This window comes from Bombina bombina, chromosome 1 (assembly GCF_027579735.1).
Source record: "Bombina bombina isolate aBomBom1 chromosome 1, aBomBom1.pri, whole genome shotgun sequence".
Lineage (NCBI taxonomy): Eukaryota > Metazoa > Chordata > Amphibia > Anura > Bombinatoridae > Bombina > Bombina bombina.
The window spans coordinates 1,256,053,446-1,256,079,645 of record NC_069499.1 but is presented as its reverse complement, the minus strand read 5'-3'; the positions used below and the strand labels follow the sequence as shown (position 1 = coordinate 1,256,079,645).

The following is a 26,200-nucleotide window of genomic DNA, read 5'->3' as shown; positions in this document are numbered from 1 at the left end:
CCAGACATTATTCCAACAGACATTACAACCAACGAATGGGCTTTAAGAGAGCAAGGTCCTTAAGGGATATTTTTTGTTTGAACTGATCCTAAACAATGCTATTCAAAGAAAACCAGGATGTTCGCACACAAACAGGCTCCAGGCTGTGACCGGCATATTCAAAAAGAGGCGACCTTGACCTGAAGTGCTGTTACTGCGGTAGATCACGCCACCACGAGCCAACACATACGCAATAACTAAGGAGCACTAGGGTGTGCAATAAAAGTAAAAACAAAAATCTTTAATTTTATCAATATAAAAATACAAAGCATGACTAGCCAACCAAGCAAGCGCCTGATGTGTTTTGCTCCCCCGAGTGGTCAAAACCAGGATGTTTAAGATGCCTGGGATGCACTACATGCAATGGTTTAGTAAAAGGACAATATTTTACACATTGTACAAAAAAAAATATATAAAAATTCTACCATATACACAGCCTCACTAGCACTATTTCTTGCAGTGTATTTGTGGGCTATGCTACATGGGTCAAATCAATGATTGCCCACAGACAAGAATGGCTATCCACCGTTCGGCCATTTGTTTTGTTTTACAAAAATGAACTTTAGACCAGCACGTAGCACGTCACTTTGCAAACTACATTCTGTTGAAGATTTAAAGTATACAATTATTGATTTTTGTACCTACCCTTACCTTATGGTGATGTCAGGGGTAAATTATTATTATAATAAGCAGCATTATGGACATTTATACTTGAGCCCTTAACATCAAAGGGTTTGAATTCATATCTACACTGGCATTGTTTTATATCATATTCTTTAATTTCTTCCTTGTTTGGAATAATATGTTGACTATATAGTTTACCTTATAGGTTGGATGAATAGTCTTTATTTAGATAAGCTACTATAGATTTAGTGTGTGTGTGTATACACTCCTGCTTAGTAGGAGCTGATCACTCAGAAAGCATGGCATAAGACAACCATGCACACTAGGCATGGGCAGATGCATTCAGCTATTTTCGTTGTCTAAAAGCGAAACACAATTCTGGATTTATACGGATATTTGATTGTGTGTTGCACTTTTACACCAAAGTCGAGCAGCGAAATAGCCAAAAGTTGATGCCTAGTGTGCATTCTTCCGAGGAGGAGTAGCAGGCTTGTGTCTGTAAAAAAATCTAGTGCAAACAATTGTAAGATATATAATAATGCTCAAGACATGTATACGACAGCAGTATTTTCAACAATGTATACTGCAAATGCTGCTTGAAGTTTAATTCTTACTTATGCACCTAACATTTTCAGACAAAAAAAAAGAAAATTCTGCTTTCCACATGTATGATAGAAATGTTCTTAGCACAACACTTGCATAGAAAAGGCACAAAGCTGGAAATCTCCAGAATCTCCATTGGAAAATCTGGAAAAAAACAGGCATTAGTAGTGTGTGTTATGTTGCCGATAAACTGAGGCACTGTGAAGTTATGTAACAGAGTGTTTATATGGGAATATGGGAGATTGGGGCATATGTGCATATGCTCCACACGTGTGTGTGTGTGTGTGTGTGTGTGTGTGTGTGTGTATATAGACAAGTGTAAATAGATGCATAAAGGGCCATAAAAGTACAAAGAAAAAAAATTGTACTAACGTGTTAAGTTATATTCAAGCAATATTGAAAAAATACAGTGCTGTGTGTTAACCACCTGCAAAAGGGTAAAATGTATAGGTAAATGGATAGCAAACACATACATTTCTGTTATCTTATTAACCAACTAGGAGTGAATTTAGGTGGCAATAAACCTTCTCTATAAGGACCGCTGGCTCCATGACCCAGTATAACTTAATATTTTTTTATATTACCTGGTCCTGAACTAGATAAATTCAATGAATAGTAGAAAAATATGACTGTCAGTGGTACACCAGTGTCTGTCCACAAGATGCTCAAACGTGACTGACAAAGAATACTGAGAAACCACACTAGTGTACGAACCAAAAAAGGTAGTTTGCATACTGCTAAACGGAATACAACATACAATTAAAAGAAAAGTAAAATTCCATGAGATGTCAGTCAAACCTTGCTTTAGTTCTACCAATATCTTTTTATAAGCTCATACTTGAGTTTGCATTAAACATTAGCAGACTACAATGATTTGGCCTCAACTTTTTTTTATCCTTCGTTTCATACACTTATAATGAAAGATTTTTTTTAAGACCAATTAAAAAGTCATGGAACAAAATAAGATTGCAATATAACAATCCTACATTGGAAACCACTAAATGTTAACATCTGCCTTTATAAGTTGTAGACACAACCTATAGGTTAGGTTTATATATTGCCTGAGATATACCTGCAATGTTTATAGCTACTGGATCCTCTGATACTGGAACAGGTCCCTCTTTAACTTCAGTCTGTTTTTCAGGGATATTGGGAGAAGCAGCAGGAGGGGGGTGCTTAGTCTCAACATAGGCCACCTGTGTAGTTGGGGAGGGCTTGGAATTGTGAAAAAGACTAGCCCAAGACTTAGCTGGGGGATTGACAGAAGCTGGGGGCACAGCCTGAGCCACTGAAATATCCTCTGGTTTGGCTTGCTCCGAATCATTATCCTCAATATGCAATTCCACTCCATTAGAGGCAGTGTCTTCATCTGAGGCTTCAAGTGTTTGCCCATTGGTAACTCCAAGGGTTTCAGTAGTATCAGTAACAGCAAAAGGCTGGACAATAGCTGTCCTTACAGGGCTCTCTCTCCCACTGTCTGAGGGGATGCAAGATTGTTCAGAACTAGTAACACTGCATTCCTCAGGCTGACCAGCAGTCCTGTTATCGTCTAGTGCATCAGACAAAGAAGCATTATCTGAAAGTGCTTCATTATTGAAGTCCACAAAATTATCTGGGCTAACACAAGTCCTAGGAGAGGCTGAACACACTGGTATATCTTCTGTAAGATCAGGGTCATCTGGGCTTATACTATTAAGTCCAGCTGAGTTTGCATGTCCATTTAAAAGAGTCTCTGCTGTGGTACTGCCATCGGCAACACCTTCTAAGTAATTGTAGTATCCAGGGGGTCGTTTTTTCTTTTTTTTGCGCTCACGCTGCCCAGTGCCAGATGTGCCATCACTATCTGCGTTGCCATTGCCATCAGCATGTGTAGACTCTGTAAACTGGCAGTCAGCGGCATCAAAGTTTTCATTTAGGATATCCTCTTGAGTTTTCTGGGTAGGAGGAGTACAGCCAAGTATAAACTCTGGAGCCTGAGGATTCAGGGTGCTTGAAATACTGTAATCTGTGTTATTCAGCAGAGATGCATCTGTGTCAAGGTTCTCATTTGCACCAAACTCAATCCGCTGATATTCTTCGTCTGGAAAAAAATATTTATAAACCCAGTTTATTGTTTAAAAACAAAAGTTCTATATATTCTTTTAAACAGATTAAAAACGTAAAGCATTTAAGGATATTTAATAAAAAAGACATGTAAAAATCAATGGGCAGTATGATTTAAAGTGATTGTAAAGTTTAATGAATGAAACATTTTTTTATAAAAAATTATCTCAAAAAACAGGGGCACTTTAATTCATTAAAGTTTATAAAGACGTATATTTTTTAAAAAACAAATACCATTGCGTCATGGTAAACTTAATGCCGATCCTCCGCCCGCATCTCCGGCTTTCTTTAGTATATGGGTGACTAATGTGGCATCCTCCAATCTTTGCATGCCCCTTGAGAGCTGGACACCAAAGGGGGCACGCAAAAATTGGAGGAAACAAGATTAGTCATCGATTTGCAGGAGATGCGGGCGGAGGATCGGCGTTGTGTTTACCGTAACAAAATGGTAAGTATTTAAAAAAATAAGCGTCTTTGTAAACTTTAATGAATTAAAGTGCCCCTGCTTTAAAAGGGATAGTAAAGTTAAATTTTCATTTTTTAGTACTCTATGGCAGCAGTGTTTTGCAACATTTTTAGCTTTGTATCACAATGTTGCAAAACACTGCTGCAATAGAGTACTAAAGACACGTGCACACTCCTGAACTCTTGAGTCTACCTTGTTTTACTCTTCAATTAACCCCTTAGTGACCTAAGCACTTTTCAATTTTCTTGCTGTTAAAGTGAAAGTCAATCCTAGCGTTGTACAAACGCTAGGATTGACTATTGAAACAAACAAAATGTATGCTTACCTGATAAATGTATTTCTTTGACACGTTGAGTCCACGGAATCAATTACTGTTGGGAATATCACTCCTGGCCAGCAGGAGGCAAAGAGCACCACAGCAAAGCTGTCAGGTATCCCTTCCCTTCCCACGACCCCCAGTCATTCGACTGAAGGAAATGAGAGAAAGAAAATAAGGTGCAGAGGTGCCTGAGGTTTATATAAAAACTGTCTGAAAAACAGGGAAGGCCGTGGACTCACCGTGTCGAGAAAAAAATAAAATTTATCAGGTAAGCATACATTACGTTTTCTTTCTTAAGACATGGCAAGTCCACGGAATCATCAATTACTGTTGGGAATCAATACCCAAGCTAGAGGACACAGATGATTAGGGAGGGCAAGACAGGTAACCTAAACAGAAGGCACCACTGCTTGCAGAACCTCTCTCCTAGAGCTGCAACAACTAATCGTTATAATCGATAATGAAAATATTTGCAAACCAACTAATCAATTATGAGATTCGCTGACAATTAGTTGGTCTGGGCACAACACCAGCTGCTTCACTACAATGAGACCCTGCACATTGTATTGTGTTTTATGGTTATGTCCTTAGCCTAAAGGACATCTACTTTTCACTTTTTCAGTACAGTTTACAACTACTCCTGGCTTATGTGCTACCCAGAAGTAATAGCAGTCGTCATTTGGATTGTTTATATTAAATCAGGTGTTTTGAGACTATGCTTTGCATGATATAGTGCTTAGCTTGTTACTTACACCTAGCCCTAGATTGATGGGATTTGTAATTTCAAATTAATGTGCACTGTTATCTGTTTGCACAATTATTAGCGGATTGCTTGATATTGCTGATTATATGTACTGTATAGATAAATGTGTATAGCTTTGTCCTGTAATTTATATAAAGTCCTTATCACTTGACTTTTATATTTTTAATAAATTGTGATATGTACCAGATAATATAATTTTCCATTGCATATAGATATTCAAGATATTTCTTTATTTTAGAATAAAGTCCAGGCTTACTTTGTTAAGAAGCCCCTTGCCAAAGTGGAAAACACTTAGCATTGGTGAAGAGCTAACAAAGATAAATATCCCACTTTGGCAAAACCCTAATTATGCATCTCAGGCACATTAACACCATGTCAGTGCTTCTTCTCTGCTGCAGGCAAAAAAGCAAAAAGAGCCGGCCTCAGCCAGAAGCTTGTCGGTATGCTGACATTTTTGCATTTAAATGTAAAGTTTCTGAAAGAGTGAATAACAGAATGTTTTTAACAGTGATAGCCTGTCTAGTTCTACCTCTTTTCTAACAGTTTGTGGTTTTATTTTGCTTAATTATAAAAATGTGCTCTGCTCAGGGGCGTAACTATCTGTGATGCAGAGGTCGCGGCCGGGCCCTGGAGGTGCAGGGGCCTCAGCACAAACTTGTTTTATTAAAAATATATATATATTTAATTATTTTTTACATTTTCCGCTACATTGTAATTTTTAGCTCAGCCGGTGCCCTGTCGAAAAGGAACTGCTCCTGACTGCACGTGTAGTCAGTGAGCGGTTTGTGTGTGTGAATCTGCAGCGCGGGCTTTCAGAGCAGGAAGTAACAGCAGCAGTTGCAGAGGAGAGCTCTTAGTTTAAACGCTGCGGCTGAATGAAGACATCATGCGTTGTTGAATCAGAACAGTGACTGAACTGTGTAGAACCAGTTTAAATACATACATTGTCAATAGGTCACTTTGCACAGGATGCGCTGACATAGCATAGGGCATTTTTTTTGAAGAGCAAGAGAGAGTGCAGTGTGCACTGTTATAGGGTGTCTGGTCCCCAGAGTTGCGCAAACAGAAGGGTGATCCCGGGAGCACAGTAGTGCCCATTAAAAAAATGTATATATACATTTGTGTAGAATGAGAGCGCTATTACAGGGGGCCCAGTGGAGCAGCAGCTGTCAGCACTGCAGACCAGTCACTCATGTACACATCGCCGGCTAGCCGCACTAACAGTTATGTTTTTCCCACAGTATGGGGCATACATATTATACAGGTGTGCACACCAATACTGAATGCAGGGCAGGCTGAGGCTGCTCTAATGCAGTCAGTGACAGAGCTCCCTACTAAAAATTCTGTATTTAACATCCCTATTCATGATTTCCTTGGTGTTTCACTTCCTTTGTATTTTTAACTATTAAATATATAATTTTAGAGGGGTGGGGACAGCATAGATGTACCTGGGCTACTGAACTGTACTTGTCACCTGGGCCAAACCTTGCCAGACTCCACTGGTACATGTACGCTCCCGAGGTTAAAGGGACAGTTTACTCAAAAATGTTCTCACCTTTAATTTGTTCTCAATTAGCCACTTTACCTGCTGAAGTGTATTAAATGGTTTACAAATACATTAAAATATTTGTGTTTATGGGTGTTTGTATCTGCGTGAATGTATGTGTATATGTGTGTGCATATATTTGTGTTGATCGGTGTCTGTATCTGCATGTAAGGGTATTTTGTGTGTGTTAGTGCTTGAGTGGATGTATGTGTGTTTATGGCTGTCTGTATCTTTGTACAGTATGTGTATTTTGTGTGTGTGTTCAGTCTATACATAGACTGGACACACACACAAAATACCCATACATTCACATGAATACAGACAGCCATAAACACAAATACATCCATTCATGCACAAACACACACAAAATATCCATTCATACAGATGTTTTTTTTAAAAAAAATTGCCGGGGGGGGCCTTCTTGGATTCTTGCACCGGGGCTCTGAGATTTCTAGTTACGCCTCTAGCTCTGCTGCTTAAAAATTGGACAAACAGTTGTGTTAATGTAAAGTTTTAGTCTGAAATTTATATTTGTAACACTCAGTATGCAGATTTTATTCAAAATATAGGAAACTTATTTTTTTCCCGATTAGTCTATTAATCCAAAAATAAAAATAAAAAAATCGGCCGATTAATCGATTATGAAAATAGTTAGTTGCAGCTCTACTTTCTCATAAAAAAAGAAGCCTCAGCAGAGGCCAAATTATCAAATTTATAGAATTTAGAAAAAGTGTGCAAAGAAGACCAAGTCGCAGCCTTTCAATTCTGTTCTACAGAGGCCACCTTTTTGAAGGCCCAAGAAGAAGACACCACCCTAGTGGAGTGAGCTGGAACTCTCTCAGGAGGCTGCTGACCAGCAGTCTCATATGCCAAACGAATTTTACTTCTCAACCAGAGAGGAAAAGTGGCGGCAGAAGCTTTCTGACCCTTATGTTTTCCAGAAAGGCAAACAAAATGCATAAGACAGACGAAAGTCCTTCATAGCCTGCAGTTAGACGTTGTGAGGGGTCTTAAATTCTAAGTTTCACAAATTTCACCTCCTCCTTGCACCGCAGGCAAAGAGAATGACTGGGGGTTGTGGGATGGGAAGTGATACTTAACAGCTTTGCTGTGGTGCTCTTTGCCTCCTCCTGCTGGCTAGGAGTGATATACCCAACAATAATTGATGAAGGGGACTTTCATTCATGAAGTATAAGATACTTCATGTAGAAGTATCTTCGCTGCTACAGCAGCCCACGGCTAAAATATTTTTTTCCTAAGAGGTGACATTTTCACCTCTTAACCAATAGCCATGCAGTAAATCCGGCTTGGCGCCAATAGCTGTGGGCTGCTGTAGAAGCTAAGAACGGCGATCAGTTGAAATAAATAAAGGAGCTTTCTACATGAAGTATCATACTTCATGAACGAAAGTCTTCTTTATTTGTTTCAATAGTCAATCCTAGCGTTTGTAAAACACTAGGATTCACTTTCACTTTAAAGGACCAGGGCTATTTTTACATTTCTGCGGTGTTTGTGTTAAGCTATAATTTTTCTCTTACTCATTAAATGTACCCACACATATATTGTTTTTCTCACAATTAAATGGACTTCTAAAGATACCATTATTTTCATCATATCTTATAATTTACTATAAAAATTAAAATAAAAAAAAAAAAACTTTTTCTAACTTTGACCCTTAAAAGCGGTTATACATCTACAACCACCAAAAACACCCATGCTAAATAGTTTCTAAATTTTGTCCTGAGTTTAGAAATACCCAATGTTAACATGTTCTTTGCAATTTATAGGGCAATAAATACAAGTAGCACTTTGATATTTTTAAACCATTTTTTTTTTGTAAATTAGTGATAGTTACATTGTAACACTGATATCTGTCAGGAATCCCTGAATATCCCTTGACATTATCTATATATTTTTTTAGTAGACAACCCAAAGTATTGACCTAGGCCACCACTTCACCTCCAAATGCGATCAAATAAAAACAAACAATCGTTAACTTTTTCACTAAATTTAGGTTTCTCACTGAAATTATTTACAAACAGCTTGTGTAATTGTGGCGCAAATGGTTGTAAATGCTTCTCTGGGATCCCCTTTATTCAGAAATAGACATTTATGGCTTTGGCATTTTTTTTTGGTAATTAGAAGGCCGCTAAATTCTGCTACGCACCACACTTGTATTATGCCCCGCAGTGAAGGGGATAATTAGGTAGCTTGTAGGATTAATTTTAGCTTTAGTGTAGAGTTCAGCCTCCCACCTGAGACATCCCACCCCCTGATCCCTCCCTGACCCACCTCTAACAGCTCTCTTCCCTCCTGTCTACAAGTACCCAGTTTGCTAAATGTTATGCTTTTTTTTCTTAAATAAAAAAAAAAAAAATAGTGCCAATTTTTCTTCTGTAGTGTAGCTGCCCCCCCCCTCAAAGATCCCTTTCCCAAAAGTTATTCCTCCCTCAATCTCCTTCCCACTCCCTCCTGCTTTTAAATCTGTGTAGCGCACATGCCAGCGCCCCTCCCTGCATGCTTACTACTGATTTTTAAATGAGCAATTATCTCTTTAATCCTTTGGCTGCTAAGCCATTTCCCACCTGGGTGGGAAGCTGGTTTAAAAAAAATAAAAAAATTAAATATATTTTTTTTTTTAACTTTTTTTTTTTTTTTTATTTTTTTTTTTTAAATAGACCCCCAAGACTTATACAATTGGAAAGGTTAGGCGATTACCTTTACAACGGTGGGCTTTAGGGGTCTGTAGCTGCTTAAATCCGTGAGATACAGGCTTCTAAGCAGCATGCCCCCATCTACCTATACTTGCCATTGTTAATTTTAAATAAAGTTGCGCGGTGACGTCATCCCGTCATTGCACGTGCCGTCGCTGTGCGAAACATCAAGCCCCGGCGATGCCTGTCATTAAACAGGAAAGATCTCTGGGGTGGGAGCAGATGTGAGCCACCAGATTGCCCTCAAGGTGAGGGAGTGCCCGCTACGGCTCTGAGTCGTTAGCACTCAAGGGGTTAAATTACCAAAACCCCCACATCATAAGCCATCAGCCAATCACAGACTCATATTATGAACTCTTGCACGTGTCCAGTAGAAGTATAGTGTGCAATTTGATAATGGACATAAATAGGAAAGTCTCTTAAATCTGTGTGCTCTGAATCATGAAAGCCTATATTTGACTTTACTGTCCCTTTAAAGGGACAGTCAACAATATAATTTTTGTTTTAAAAGATAAATAATCCCTTTATTACCCATTCCCCAGTTCTGCATAACCAACAGTAATATTAATACACTTTTTACCTCTCTGATTACCTTGTATCTAAGCATCTTCTGACAGCCCCCTGATCACATGACTTTGTATTTTTTATCTATTGACTTGCATTTAGTACTGTTTTTTGCTAAATCTTAAATAACTCCTCAGGCGAACATAACGTGATCTATATGGCCCACATGAACTAGCAGTCTCCTGTTGTGAAAAGCTAATAAAAAGGCATGTGATTAAGAGGCTGTCTATACTGGCTAAGAAACAGGCAGAAATTTAGAGGTTAAATGTTACTAAGTAAAGCTGGGGAATGTGTAGTAAAGGCATTATCTTTTTAAATAATAACAATATTAGTGTAGACTGTCCCTTTAAGTAAAATTTCTAATTAACAGAAAATGTAACAATATTGCAAATAATGGCTCTGCCCACCACCCAGCTACATCATTAAAGACATGAAACCCCAAAAAAATCCTTCATGAACCAGATACAGCATGCAATTTACTTCGATTATAAAAAAAAATGTTGTCGTTATTTTGTTGAGATATCTAGATAGGTAGCGTGCGCATGTTTAGAGCACTACATGACAGGAAATAGTGCTGCCATCTAGTGCTCATGTAGAATATTTTCACAAAACTGCTGCCATATATTACTGCAGACACGTGCACGCTCATGAGCTTACCTTACTGCTTTTTAACAAGGATGACAAGAAAACAAGGAAAATTTTATAATAGAAGTAAATTGGAAAGTTTTTTTTAAAAATGCTCTGAATCATGAAAAAAAAAATGTTGGATTTTGTGTTGGGTTCCAAAATCATATTTTGGAATTCTGTAATAGCCAGCGTTGTGGCAATTTCAAGCCCTGGCTATAAATTTTTATTTTAAGAAAAATGCAACAAGACTGTCAGAACAGTCTAAAACCAGAGATGAAAACAAAGGATGAGATAATGTGTTGGCCCAAATGACTAATCAGGATTTGTTTGAAAAAGTATTAAAATAAATATCCAAAGCATTAACATACCATCATCGATATCATTTGAAGTCTGAGGGCCACAATAAACATTTTCATTGAAAGGAGGTAGCTGAAAAGAAAGGGGAGAAAAGGGGGGGGGAGATTATAATGATGCATTTGGACATAAGCGATAATATATGACAATACTCATTTTAAACCACTGGTAAAAGTAACAGGTGTTTGTGTTATAAACCCGTGGGGTAGCTTGCCATTTCAGATTAAAGGATTCCACTTAAATATAGCAATATTGGTTGTTCAAAGTTAGGGAATGGGCAGTAAATGTGTTAACTATCTTTTTAAACAAATTTTGGAAGGAGACTGTCCCTTTAACTACTTTTAGTTTAAACACAAGACCCCTTATAAATATTCCTAGAACAGAACGTTTTTAAACGCTTCAGAAGGTCAAATATTTTATAGCTGTCACAATTATTGAGCTATCAATCGCCATTCATAAAATTCATTAAAATCAAACCTAACAGGAAATAAAAGGGAAATTGTCATATAAAAAGGTTTAGTTATGCATAGTACACCAACTTTGAAATATATTTCCATTATTCTCCATCTTTCTTGTAATGTAACAAAAAAAAATTCTTACCTGAAATTGGAAATGGGAGTGAGTCCACAAAATCCTATTCTTACAAGTGGGAATATAACACCTGGCCACCAGGTGGAGGCAAAGACACTCCGACCAGAACATTTAAGGATCCCTTTTTCCCTCCAAGAAGTTCATATCAGAGGATAGGGAAAAGCAAGAGAGATAAAAGAGATAAGGAGTAAGAGGTGAAAACTGGAAAAGCCACCACCAACTGAAAAACACAGGGTGGGTTTGTGGACTCACTACCAATAAAGAAAAAAAAAAAAATATCAGGTAAGAATACATTTTTTGTTTACTTTCTAATGGTAGTGAGAATCCACAAAATCCTATTCTTAAAAGTGGGAATCTATACCCAAGCTTAGAAGTCCATGAATAAAAAAGGGTGGGACCAATAGGCAAGGCAGTTACTTAGTACTAGATACCACTGTCTGAAGGACTTTCATGCCACAGGATGCCTCTGCAGAGGCAACAACATCAAAGCTGTAAAATTTAGTGAACGCGCGAAGAGAAGACCAGGTAGCAGCCTCGCAAATCTGTTCTACGGAAGCCTTGTTAGGACTTAGAAACCAAACTAGTGGTGTGAGCAGTAATACATGCCGGAGGATGGTTACCTGCTTCTATATAAGCTATCCGAATATGATTCCTCAACCAAGAAGACAAGGAAGTAGCAGTAGCCTTCTGTCCCTTGCGCTTACTAGAGAAAAGAAAAAACAAACTTTGCCACTACCGAAACTCCATATTAGGATCATTGAAGGTAATAAACTTTAATGCCCTAACCACATATAGATTAAGCAACAATCTCTCCTTAGAAGAACAAGGATAAGAACTGTACCACAAACTCTTGATTAATGTCAGTTTTAGGCAGGAAACCAGGTTTAGTTCTCAAAACCACCTTTTCCTAGTGAAACACCAAGTAAGAGGGATCACACTAGAGAGCCGACAGCTCAAACGCTACGAGCAGAAGAGATTGACAATAAGAATAACACTTTTTTAAGGAAAGCAACATTTATATCCAAGTGTCATAATACACTTATGAGGAGTAGTTGATACCTGGATTGGCTACCCAGCAGAGGTGGTATAGTGGTCTCAGCATTGCCAGGTTAACCTGAACTGCTCTTTGTGTATCATCTGTGTTCAGGAATGCTGTGGTCTAAAGACCCCCCTCCTCCCCCCTGCTGTTGGTGGCTGGTACTTCCTGATACTGTGAGTTAAGGCTGGCTATGTATGGTTGGATGATTGTAAATTATAATAAGGACGGGGGGGCCTTGACAAGACAATGAAGAAAGCAGAGTTTTAATAGTATGCAACAGACCCTTTAGACAGTACCAGTCTGGGACCAGAAGAAAGAGTAACATCACTGACTGCAGGTTCTCCACATATATCTCAAGGAACTTGGTAATAAGTTTAGATATTGTGTTATGTTATGTCCCAGTTTATTTTAAAGAATTGAATCTTTACATATATGTTACTTTAAATGTTTTTATAATTTGGCACTGTGTAACCTGTATTGGTATTTTTTTAGGGCTGCACGATTAATCGCTGATGCGGTTTAAAACTGCATTGATTTGTATGTGATTTCTTGCAAACCAGCTCCATCTAGTGTATGTGATTTCTTGCAAACCAGCTCCATCTAGTGGTTGCTTTTAGCACATATTTGTAAAATGACTGTTTTACTTTCACTTTCTGTTTGTGATCTCAGTAGCAGCCGATCAAAGCAGAGCCCATGTGCGAGACTGAAGAGGAGGGAAAGCCACTTCCTTATATTTCCCCCTAGGGGCAGCTGCAGTCTGAAACTTAGGGTATGTAATTATGGAACCTCCCACACAATCGCCTACTCTCTGAGTAACAGCTCAACTACATAGATGCAGTTAACCCCACGGCTGACAAGAAGGCCAAAACTGCAGTCCCCTCTGCTAGCTAGCTGCTGGATTAACTGCATCTACAATGTATTTGATATCAGCAAGGCACAGCATTTCTGAAAGGAGCAGCCCCCCACCCCTACTGCTATATGCCTGTATTGGATTCCTGGACAGGTGCAGGGCTCTTTTTTATGCTCCCAGAGTGTATTGGACATTGAGAAACATTTATATTAAACCCAATTTTTTTTCTTTCATGATTCAGATCGAGCATGAGATTTTAAGCCCCTTTCTAATTTACTCCTATTATCATTTTTTCTTTGTTCTCATGCTATCTTGATTTGAAAAAGCAGTACTGTAAGCTTTAGAGCCGGACCATTTTTTGTTCAGTACCTGGGTAGCACTTGATGATTTGTGGCTAAATGTAGCAAACCAATCAGCAAGTGCTACCCAGGTTCTGAACTAAAAATGGGCCAGCTCCTAACCTTAGAGTAAAATTAGAACATTGCTTAAAATTGCATGCTCTATCTGAATCATGAAAGAAAAAATTCGGGGTTAGTATCCCTTTAAGATTCTGTAGTGTTAAATAAACTTTTTATTGAAAAATTAATGTGTTATAATAATTTAAGAAACTCGCAATCGTAGTTTTTTTTTTTTTTAAAAAAACGAGATTTCCCCCCCATATCTCCCAGCCCTAGTATTTTTGTTATTAAACATAGAAAATCTAATTCTGTGTAATATCTAAAGTCACACTCTGAAGAGACAAGGTTAAAGGCATGATACCTAAATGTTAATTGGTGTGAGTTAGTTGGGGTTTCCAAGACACCCCCTTTTATTCAGAGTTCTTGGTGGTGGCAGTGAGTATTAAGCTGGGGTGTTGTGGACATGATTTGGGGGTTAATTTGGAGTCCCTTTAAGGTATTTTGTAGAGTTAAAGGTTTTAGGTAACAAGTGGCTTTAGTGGTATTAACCCCTTCATGCCCACACCCCTCTCCAATTTGTGACGGTTGAGTGGAAAAGGCTTAATCGTCACACCAAGGAATGCATAGGCTCAAACAGAACATTGCTGTAAAACTTTAAGAATGAGATTATGACTCCATTATGACATCTGGCCCTTAATAGAACTCAACTAGAGACCCTTGTCAAGTCCCTCCTGAAGGAATTGAAGAATACACAGAATCCTTATATCGTTTCAAACAAGTAAACCTTCCAAACCTTATGGTTAATGCGCCTGGTGACAGGTTTATGCACCTACACAAGAATATCAATCACAGACTCAGAGAATCCTCTCTCAGACAAAATTAATCCTTCAATCTCCACGCAGTCTCAGAGAATCTAGACCTTGATAAGAGAATGGACATGAGGTTAATAAAGTCCCCTTTCTGAGGACCATGGAGGAGCAGAGGACATCTGCATACCAAGTCCTGTGTGGCCACGTAGGAGCTATCAAAATTGCGGACACCCTCTCTGGTTTGATTCTCACTACAATTTGAGGAAGAAGTATTATCTGGGGGAAAAGAAAGATTAAACCTTTCTCCGCTTGAGGGTCACTCGCCAGAGTTCCGTACCTTGGAAGTTTGAAATAGAGACGAGATGCAATGATATATATCTCCGGATGACCCTAATGAGAGAATCTGGTTGAATATGTCCTGATTGAGACTATTTGCCCAAGTGGAGAACCTGTCTACTTCCTAATTCTCCACTTCCGGAATGTGAATTGTGGATATAAGACATTGGTGACTCTCCACCCATGTCAGAATGTGAAATACCTCAGTCATAGCCAGCGAACTGCAAGTCGGACCTTTGTGGTTGACGTATGCCACCGCCGTGACGTCTGACTGAAAACCAATAAAACTGACAGAACTCAGACAGGGAAACGCTAGAAGAGAATTGAAGATGGCCCCGAGTGCCAGAATTATAGGTAGACACGTCTCCTGAGGAGACCATACTGCTTTTGCTCTCCTAAAGCCCCAAACTGCTCCCCAACCTGAGAGACTTGCATCTGTAGTTATCTCCCGAAAAGGAAGCTTATTCCCCGGCTCTACAGGCACTGACGCCTGCCACAAAGATAGAGTGCCTGGTGACAGGATCCAGATTTATCATCTGAGACATATCTGAATGATCTCCATTCCATTGCTTTAGCATACACAACTGTAGAGGTCACAAATGAAATTGAGCAAATGGCATAGTGTCTGACACTGCCACCTTGAACCCCACTACCTCCATACACTGACCTACTGAAGAATGGTCACACGCTGACTGGAGTTTGATCCTGCGCTGATCTGTATGAAAAATCCACATAGCCACCAAATCCATGATCACTCCCAGGAAACTTGCTCTTGTCTGCGTTACAATAACTTTTCCAGATTCACTTTCCAACCATTACTCTGAAGAAACCAGAGTGAGAGAGGCTGCTGAGAATATGGAGCCTGAACCAAGAAATCTTCCAAGGAGGGAGAGGCCACAGCAATGCCCTTTGGTCTGACCACTAGCAAAAGAGCTCCCTACACCTTTGTGAAAACTAACTATTTTCAGGCCAAAGGGAAGAGCCGTGAACTAGAAGTGCTTGTCCAAAAACGCAAATCTGAGATAATGATTATCTTGATTAAATAGAATGTGAATATATGCATCCTTCAAATCCACCAGTCATGAACTGACTCTGGAGAACAAGCGGAAGGATACACTCGATTGTTTCCACTTTGGAGGGCACCCTCAGAAACTTGTTTAGACTTCATAAGTCTATAATAGGACGAAAGGTCCCCCCCCCCCCTCCTTTGGGACAACAAAGAGCTTTGAATAAAAACCTTTGCCCCTCTCTTCCAAGAGAACTGGAACTATCACCCCAAGGTATTGAAGGTCTGAAACATTAAAGAAAGTCCACCCTTTTTTCTGGCCTTCTTGAAACTAGGGATAACAAACCTGCCTCTTAAAGATAAAGTCTAAAACCCTATACTGTAACCCTGGGAAAAGTTCTTCTATCAAGGGGTCCTGGACAGACTTGGGCCAGACCCCCTGAAACAGGCTTAATCTGCCCCCTACCGGGGAAGACACCGGTTCAGGGCTGCCCCTTCATGCAGACCGAGTCTTTAGACGACTTCTTGGATTGTTTGATTCGGCTTCCAAGTAGCCCCTGGGGGGCTCCGGTTTGATTGAGGAAGAGTTCCTCTGTGGCGTACTCTGACGAAAGGGATGAAAACGACCCTCTGAATTTCCTTTGTCCGGATTTCTTTTACTGGGGAAGGAAGGCTCCCTTACCCTCCCAGAGACCGTTGAAATAATTGAATCCAATACTGGTCCAAATAAGGATTTTTTTTAAAAGCTAAGAGAGACAGCAATCTGGACTTTGAGACCATATTGGCTAACAAGGCCTTTAGCCAAAGCAACCTACTGGCTACAACCGCCAACCCTGTTTTTTTTTGGCATTGTTGCAGACATTCTGAATAACAGCACCTGAATGTGATCCTAAATCTCTTCCAAAGGAGATTCAACAGTAACCAACTCAGCTAGAGTCGCACCCCCTTGTAGAAAAGTCTTACTCAGATAAACTTCAAGCTTTCGATACATTGGATTCTTAAAGGAAGTGTTATCCTCTAGAAGGATGGCAGTTCTATTTGCTAGAGTAGAAATGTCTCCAACCTTTGGGACAGTGTTCCATAACTCTAGATGAGAGCTGGGGACACGGATCAGATTCTTAAATGAAGGAGAGAAGGAAAACCCAGGTTTCTCACATTCCTTGGAAATTATATCAGCTATCAAAGAAGGAACAGGGAACACACTGGGAGCCCACGACTTGGGTTTGAATAGGTCGTCTAATTTCTAAGCTGGCTTTTCTTCATTCAGTTTGGGCTCTGACACCCCTAAAGTACGCAGAACCTCCTTAAAAGGGACACTGAACCCAATTTTTTTCTTTTGTGAGAGCACGCAATTTTAAGCAACTTTCTAATTTACTCCGATTATTAAATGTTCTTCTTTCTCTTGGTATCTATTTGAAAAGCAAGAATGTAAGTTTAGATGAGGGCCCACTTTTAGTATACAACCTGGGTTGCTCTTGCCGATTGGTAAATAAATTCACCCACCAATAAACAAGTGCTGTCCATGGTTCTGGACTGGCTCCTTAGCTTAGATGCCTTTTTCAAATAAAGATAGCAAGAGAACGAAAAAAAGAGTAAATTAGAAAGTTGCTTAAAATTGCATGCGCTATCTAAATTACGAAAGAACAAATTTGGGTTCAGTGTCCCTTTAAGTACCTAAGGAGTTCAATCTTGAACCTAAAGGTGAAATCCTCATCCTCAACATTCATAGAGGTATCTGATGAGGACACTTTGCCGTCTGAACTGGACAATGATGAGTCCTCATCCAAATCCTGAGTATGTCTCTCACTGGAGAGTCTGACAGGGTCCACAGACCTGTTGTCAGAACAACAATGTTTAACCTTCCTCTTACGTTTGTCAGAAGGTGGTATTGCCCCCAGAGCAGCCAAAATGGCAGGCTGAAGATGGGATGTGAAATCTGGCAGAAAAGGGGAAAAGTTACACTGTGGTACTGGGATAATGTTATTTGAAACTTCACTTTGAGAGAGTTATGCAGGGGAGCATACTACAGTAGGCTGACTGCAAGTTCCGGCAAACTTTGAGGAACCTGCGTAGAGAACATCGAAGTAGATTGAGAACTAGGACTTGCAGAGTGAGACTGGAAAACAGACTGTAAACAAGAGTTAAAAAGCTGTGGTGGTGGACACTATATTTGGTATACAAAAGTGGCATTTAGTATTATCATTAAAAACCTCAGAACTCCTCTTCAAGAGTCCCCTCAGCGATACCAGCTTGATCCATGTTATCCCTCATTCACAATGCCAAAAAAAAAGAAGGTATCTCCCACAGAGAGATTAATATAATAAAAGGAGGCAAAATCATATATAAAATAAGCCTTCTGTTTAAAGCAATGTAATTATTTACTAGGCCACTTAGACTTAAGCATGAGTAAACAACAGGAGAAGATTGTTTAAAATCTGATATGTCCAACAATCCCTTAAAAGCTCTGGGTTACATTACCCTCTCCTGACAGTAGACCCGCTGGAGCACTTACTCGCAATTCGCCACAATCTCAGTCTGGCCGACAAGGAAGAAGGGGCGGAGTGCATGCCAAAACTGTCCTATGGCAGGAAACGCTGTTAACCCATGCACTGCCACAGGACGTTTACAATCAATAGGAAAAAAATGTCTCCCATAAGAATAGAGTGCTCCGGTATTTCCCAGCTGTCTGCATGCGAAAAACTGTAGTGTAACATAGAACCAGGAACTCTTCAGCATATAAGAGTCAAAGGAATCAGTATGCACAAAAACTCCAGTTTCTGAAATAAAGGCACTAGCCATACAAGGAACCAGAGATTATATGGACCTGATCCACACCTCTGCCAATGCAATAAGGCAACCAGCCAGTTAGCAAGGTAGTCAGAACAGTGTCCAACACACACAATATACCCCCATCTTAAAGGCAACTAGCCTAATAGAGGGAACGATAATACAATTAACTTACCTCTGCCTCCAGAAGTCAGATGTAGAAACCTGTGAAGGCAGAAACAGAAAAACAGAATTTATGCTTACCTGATAAATTACTTTCTCCAACGGTGTGTCCGGTCCACGGCGTCATCCATAACTTGTGGGAATATTCTCTTCCCCAACAGGAAATGGCAAAGACCACAGCAAAAGCTGTCCATATAGTCCCTCCCAGGCTCCGCCCCCCAAGTCATTCGACCGACAGTTAGGAGAAAAAAAGGAGAAACTATAGGGTGCCGTGGTGACTAGTGTATAGAGAAAGAAATTTTTCAAACCTGATTAAAAACCAGGGCGGGCCGTGGACTGGACACACCGTTGGAGAAAGTAATTTATCAGGTAAGCATAAATTCTGTTTTCTCCAACATTGGTGTGTCCGGTCCACGGCGTCATCCATAACTTGTGGGAACCAATACCAAAGCTTTAGGACACGGATGAAGGGAGGGAGCAAATCAGGTTACCCAAACAGAAGGCCCCACGGCTTGCAAAACCTTTCTCCCAAAAATAGCCTCCGAAGAAGCAAAAATATCAAATTTGTAGAATTTGGCAAAAGTGTGCAGAGAAGACCAAGTCGCTGCCTTACATATCTGATCAACAGAAGCCTCGTTCTTGAAGGCCCATGTGGAAGCCACAGCCCTAGTAGAGTGAGCTGTGATTCGTTCAGGAGGCTGCCGTCCGGCAGTCTCATAAGCCAATCGGATGATGCTTTTCAGCCAGAAAGAAAGAGAGGTAGCAGTAGCTTTTTGTCCTCTCCTCTTACCAGAATAAACGACAAACAAAGAAGAAGTTTGACTGAAATCCTTTGTTGCTTCTAAATAGAACTTTAAAGCGCGGACTAAATTGTGTAACAAACGTTCCTTCTTTGAAACTGGATTCGGACACAAAGAAGGAACAACTATTTCCTGGTTAATGTTCTTGTTGGAAACAACTTTTGGAAGAAAACCAGGCTTGGTACGCAAAACAACCTTATCTGAATGGAACACCAGATAGGGTGGGTCACACTGCAAAGCAGATAATTCAGAAACTCTTCTAGCAGAAGAAATAGCAACCAAAAACAGAACTTTCCAAGATAGTAACTTAATATCTATGGAATGTAAGGGTTCAAACGGAACCCCTTGCAGAACTGAAAGAACTAAATTTAGACTCCAGGGAGGAGTCAAGGGTCTGTAAACAGGCTTGATTCTAACCAAAGCCTGTACAAAAGCTTGTACATCTGGCACAGCTGCCAGTCGTTTGTGTAACAAGACAGATAAAGCAGAAATCTGTCCTTTTAGAGAACTCGCTGACAATCCCTTATCCAAACCTTCTTGGAGAAAGGAGAGGATCCTAGGAATTTTAATCTTACTCCAGGAGAATCCCTTGGATTCACACCAACAGATATATCTTTTCCATATTTTATGGTAAATCTTTCTAGTCACAGGTTTTCTGGCTTGGATCAGAGTATCTATCACTGAATCTGAAAACCCACGCTTGGATAAAATCAAACGTTCAATTTCCAAGCAGTCAGCTGCAGAGAAACTAGATTTGGATGTTCGAATGGACCTTGTACTAGAAGATCCTGTCTCAAAGGTAGCTTCCATGGTGGAGCCGATGACATATTCACCAGGTCTGCATACCAAGTCCTGCGCGGCCACGCAGTAGCTATCAGAATCACTGAGGCCTTCTCCTGTTTGATCCTGGCTACAAGCCTGGGATGGAGGGGGAACGGTGGAAACGCATAAGCTAGGTTGAACGACCAAGGCGCCACTAATGCATCCACTAGAGCCGCCTTGGGATCCCTGGATCTGGACCCGTAGCAAGGAACCTTGAAGTTCTGACGAGACGCCATCAGATCCATGTCTGGAATGCCCCATAATTGAGTTAACTGGGCAAAGACCTCCGGGTGGAGTTCCCACTCCCCCGGATGGAAAGTCTGACGACTCAGATAATCCGCCTCCCAGTAGTCTACTCCTGGGATGTGAATTGCAGATAGGTGGCAGGAGTGATCCTCCGCCCATTTGATGATTTTGGACACCTCTCTCATAGCCAAGCAACTCGGTGTTCCCCCCTGATGGTTGATGTACGCTACAGTCGTCATGTTGTCTGACTGGAATCTTATGAATCCGGCCTTCGCTAGTTGAGGCCAAGCCCGGAGAGCATTGAATATCGCTCTCAGTTCCAGGATGTTGATCGGGAGAAGAGACTCTTCCTGAGACCATAGACCCTGAGCTTTCAGGGAACCCCAGACCGCGCCCCAGCCTAATAGACTGGCATCGGTCGTGACAATGACCCACTATGGTCTGCGGAAACTCATTCCCTGGGACAGGTGATCCTGGGTCAACCACCAACGGAGTGAGTCTCTGGTCTACTTGAATCATTGGAGACAAGTCTGTATAGTCCCCATTCCACTGCTTGAGCATGCACAGTTGTAATGGTCTTAGATGAATTCGAGCAAAAGGAACTATGTCCATTGCTGCAACCATCAACCCTACTACTTCCATGCACTGAGCTATGGAAGGCTGCAGAATAGATTGAAGAACTTGACAAGCGTTTAGAAGCTTTGACTTTCTGACTTCTGTCAGGAAGATCTTCATTTCTAAAGAATCCATTATTGTTCCCAAAAAGGGAACTCTTGTCGACGGAGACAGGGAACTCTTTTCTACGTTCACCTTCCACCCGTGAGATCTGAGAAAGGCTAGAACAATGTCTGTATGAGCCTTTGCTTTGGAAAGAGACGACGCTTGGATTAGAATGTCGTCCAGATAAGGTGCCACTGCAATACCCCTTGGTCTTAGGACCTCTAGAAGGGACCCGAGCACCTTTGTGAAAATCCTTGGAGCAGTGGCTAGCCCGAATGGGAGAGCCACGAACTGGTAATGTTTGTCCAGAAAGGCGAACCTTAGGAACTGATGATGATGATGATGATCTTTGTGGATAGGAATATGTAGGTACGCATCCTTTAAATCCACGGTAGTCATAAATTGACCCTCCTGGATTGTAGGTAAAATTGTTCGAATGGTTTCCATTTTAAACGATGGAACTCTGAGAAATTTGTTTAGAATTTTTAAATCCAGAATTGGTCTGAAAGTTCCCTCTTTTTTGGGGACTACAAACAGAGTTGAGTAAAACCCCTGACCTTGTTCCACAGTTGGAACTGGGTGTATCACTCCCATCTTTAACAGGTCTTCTACACAATGTAAGAATGCCTGTCTCTTTATTTGGTTTGAAGATAAGTGAGACATGTGGAACCTTCCCCTTGGGGGTAGTTCCTTGAATTCTAGAAGATAACCCTGAGAGACTATTTCTAGTGCCCAGGGATCCTGAACATCTCTTGCCCAAGCCTGAGCGAAGAGAGAGAGTCTGCCCCCTACTAGATCCGGTCCCGGATCGGGGGCTACCCCTTCATGCTGTTTTGGTAGCAGCAGCAGGCTTCTTGGCCTGTTTACCCTTGTTCCAGCCTTGCATTGGTTTCAAAGCTGGTTTAGTCTGGGAAGCGTTACCCTCTTGTCTAGAGGCTGCAGAGTTGGAAGCCGGTCCGTTCCTGAAATTGCGAAAGGAACGAAAATTGGACTTATTCTTAGCCTTGAAAGGCCTATCCTGTGGGAGGGCATGGCCCTTACCCCCAGTGATGTCTGAAATAATCTCTTTCAATTCTGGCCCAAAAAGGGTCTTACCTTTGAAAGGGATATTAAGCAATTTTGTCTTGGAAGATACATCCGCCGACCAAGACTTTAGCCAGAGCGCTCTGCGCGCCACAATTGCAAACCCTGAATTTTTCGCCGCTAACCTCGCTAACTGCAAAGCGGCGTCTAAAATAAAGGAATTAGCTAACTTAAGTGCGTGAATTCTGTCCATGACTTCCTCATACAGAGTCTCCCTACTGAGCGACTTTTCCAGTTCCTCGAACCAGAACCACGCCGCTGTAGTGACAGGAATAATGCACGAAATAGGTTGAAGGAGGTAACCTTGCTGTACAAAAATCCTTTTAAGCAAACCCTCCAATTTTTTATCCATAGGATCTTTGAAAGCACAATTGTCCTCAATAGGAATGGTCGTGCGCTTGGCTAGTGTAGAAACCGCCCCCTCGACCTTAGGGACTGTTTTCCATAAGTCCTTCCTGGGGTCGACCATAGGGAACAATTTCTTAAATATAGGAGGAGGGACAAAAAGGTATGCCTGGCTTCTCCCACTCCTTATTCACTATGTCCGCCACCCGTTTAGGTATCGGAAAAGCATCAGGGTGCACCAGGACCTCTAGGAACTTGTCCATCTTGCACAATTTTTCTGGGATGACCAGATTGTCACAATCATCCAGAGTAGATAGCACCTCCTTAAGTAATGCGCGGAGATGCTCTAATTTAAATGTCACATCAGGTTCTGCCTGCTGAGAAATTCTTCCTGTATCAGAAATTTCCCCATCTGACAAACCCTCCCTCACTGCCACTTCAGATTGGTGTGAGGGTATGACAGAAAAATTATCATCAGCGCCCTCCTGCTCTACAGAGCAATCGCGCTTTCTCTGAAATGCTGGCATTTTGGATAAAATATTAGCTATGGAGTTATCCATTACTGCCGTCAATTACTGCATAGTAACAAGCATTGGCGCGCTAGAAGTACTAGGGGTCGCCTGCGCGGGCATAACTGGTATAGACACAGAAGGAGATGATGTAGAACTATGTCTACTTCCTTCATCTGAGGAATCATCCTGGGCAACCTTAGTATTTGTGACAGTACTGTCCTTACTTTGTTTGGACGCTATGGCACATTTATCACACATATTTGAAGGGGAAACCACATTGGCTTCCATACATACAGAACATGATCTATCTGAAGGCACAGACATGTTAAACTGGTTAATAAAGCACAAAAACCGTTTTAAAACAAAACCGTTACTGTCTCTTTAAATGTTAAACAGGGCACACTTTATTACTGAATGTGAAAAACTATGAAGGAATTATCCAATCTTTTCCAAATTTTCACCACAGTGTCTTAATGCATTCAAAGTATTGCACCCCAATTTTCAAGCTGTTAACCTTTAAATGTGGAAACCGGAGCCGTTTGCAATTTTAACCCCCTACAGTCCCAGCCACAGCCTTTGTTGCGACTTCACCAATCCCAGGGGGGTATACGATACCAGTTGAAGCCTTCTAGGATCGTTTTCAGTGGATGCCAGACCCTCACACATGCAGCTGCATGTACTGTACTCAAAAGTAACTGCGCAATAATGGCGCGAAAATGAGGCTCTGCCTACTATAGAGAAAGGCCCTTCCTGACTGGGAAGGTGTCTTAACAAGTGCCTGGCGCTAAAAACGTTCCCCAGTTTTAGAAAAGTGTGAAATTCACTTCAAACTGCATATAATACTTAAATAAAGCAATCGATTTAGCCCCTAAAAGTGTCCACCAGTTTATAGCCCATAATAAGCCCTTTATTCTGTTTGAGTCAAAGAAAATGGCTTACCGATCCCCATGAGGGAAAAATGACAGCCTTCCAGCATTACAGTCTTGTTTGAAAAATGGCTAGTCATACCTTGAGCAGAAAAGTCTGCAAACTGTTCCCCCCAACTGAAGTTCTCTCAGCTCAACAGTCCTGTGTGGGAACAGCAATTGATTTTAGTTATTGTTGCTAAAATCATACTCTTCTTTTAAACAGAACTCTTCATCTCTTTCTGTTTCAGAGTAAATAGTACATACCAGCACTATTTTAAAATAACAAACTCTTGATAGAAGAATAAAAAACTACAACTAAACACCACATACTCTTCACCATCTCCGTGGAGATGCTACTTGTTCAGAGCGGCAAAGAGAATGACTGGGGGGCGGAGCCTGGGAGGGACTATATGGACAGCTTTTGCTGTGCTCTTTGCCATTTCCTGTTGGGGAAGAGAATATTCCCACAAGTTATGGATGACGCCGTGGACCGGACACACCAATGTTGGAGAAATGTTAGTCCCCTGTAACAGGTGAGGACCAAATAAGGGAGCAAATGTCCAGTGCATCATATAGTGAGAACTTCCCTGCGACAATCCCAGTCTGCTGAAAAACAAAAAAACTCTACTAAGAGAATTAAAAGCAAGGCAGCTGCAACTTCCCTAACACTCTTTTCTAGAAACTATCCTTTGAGAGTTATTCTAAAAATATCCTGCAGAGCACCTCACCTCTGCCTAGCCCCTAGACGAGAAAAAAAAACTACTGGGATGGAAGGGGAAGTAGGAGGAATAGTTGAATGTTCTGGTCAGAGCGTCTGCCTCGTCCTAGTGGCCAGTGGTTGTATTCCCGCTTATAGGATTTCGTGGACTTTCACTACTATTAGAAATGTGGGCTTTTCCTTTACACTGAGCTTTTATACAGCAACAGGCTACATGTCAAAACCTAGGTTTTCCTGAGGACATTTGTTTAAAATTATGCAAATTATTTTGGTTTTGAAGGGAACATTAACAGCTTTAACGTAAAGAGAATGTAAAGTTTCATTAATGAGTGCCCGGTTTTTAAAAATACTATTAAAAACAGGGGCACTTTCATTAATTAAAACTTTATATTGCAGCGTTTTGTTTTTATAAATACTTACCGCGATCCTCCGCCCACAGCTCCCAATTACTTCAATGATTAAACCGGCTTCCTACAATCACAGCGTGGCCTCGCGAGATGGACACTCTGGGGTGCAAGCCATGAATGGAGGAAGACGGTTTCGTCATTGCTGAGGTAAGTACAGAGGAGCTGCGGGTGGAGGATCACTGTCTGTGTTTGCTAAAGAAAAAGGTAAGTATTAAAAATATTTTAAAAACGCTGCAATGTAAAGTTTAATGAATGAAAGTGCCTCAGTTTTTAATAGTATTTTTAAAAAATCAGCACTCATTCAATTCAACTTTATTCACTTTAAAATATTTAAAAACAAAAAGTTAGTTTTAAATAGTGATATTTCATTTTATTACATTTTCTATTTCTGTCTTACAAAGTTTTATTCATTATTTTTTATTACATACTTAAGATAGCTTAAATCAGTGTGCATGTAGGGGGTACTCGAGGACCCCGGTTGAGAAAAACTGGCTTAAATTATGCAATCTTAAAGGGGACAGTCAACACAAAAATTGTTATTGTTTAAAAAAAAAAAAAAAATATAACGCCTTTAACTACCTATTCCCCAGCTTTGCACAAAAAACGGTTATATTAACATACTTTATAACCTTTAAACCTCTAAATTTCTGTCTGTTTCTAGGTCCCATAAGGACAGACCCATGATCACATGCTTTTGTATTTGCTTTTCACAACAGGGGAAGCTAGTTCATGTGAGCCATATAGATAACATTGTGCTGACGCCTGTGGATTCCAACAACACAGCACTAATTGGCTTTACGTGAAGGTAAACTTTGATGAATGAAAGCTTCCCTCACCCGGAGATCCTTTCTTCACACGTCAGCAATGACTAATCCGGGTTCCTCCAATCACGGCTTCCCCCGAGGGGAGTCATTGTCTGAGGCCATGATTGGAGGAAGC

General features: G+C 40.6%; 1 protein-coding gene across 1 annotated transcript in view; it reads right to left on the bottom strand.

The window, feature by feature from the left end:
- Positions 1–26,200, bottom strand: part of USP10 (ubiquitin specific peptidase 10) — a gene marked incomplete in the record, with an annotated part of 485,306 nt that overhangs the window by 415,159 nt on the left and 43,947 nt on the right. Inside the window, 2 exon segments of the mRNA XM_053700867.1 lie at positions 2,339–3,346; positions 10,737–10,797. Coding sequence (XP_053556842.1) covers positions 2,339–3,346; positions 10,737–10,797 — 1,069 coding nt within the window.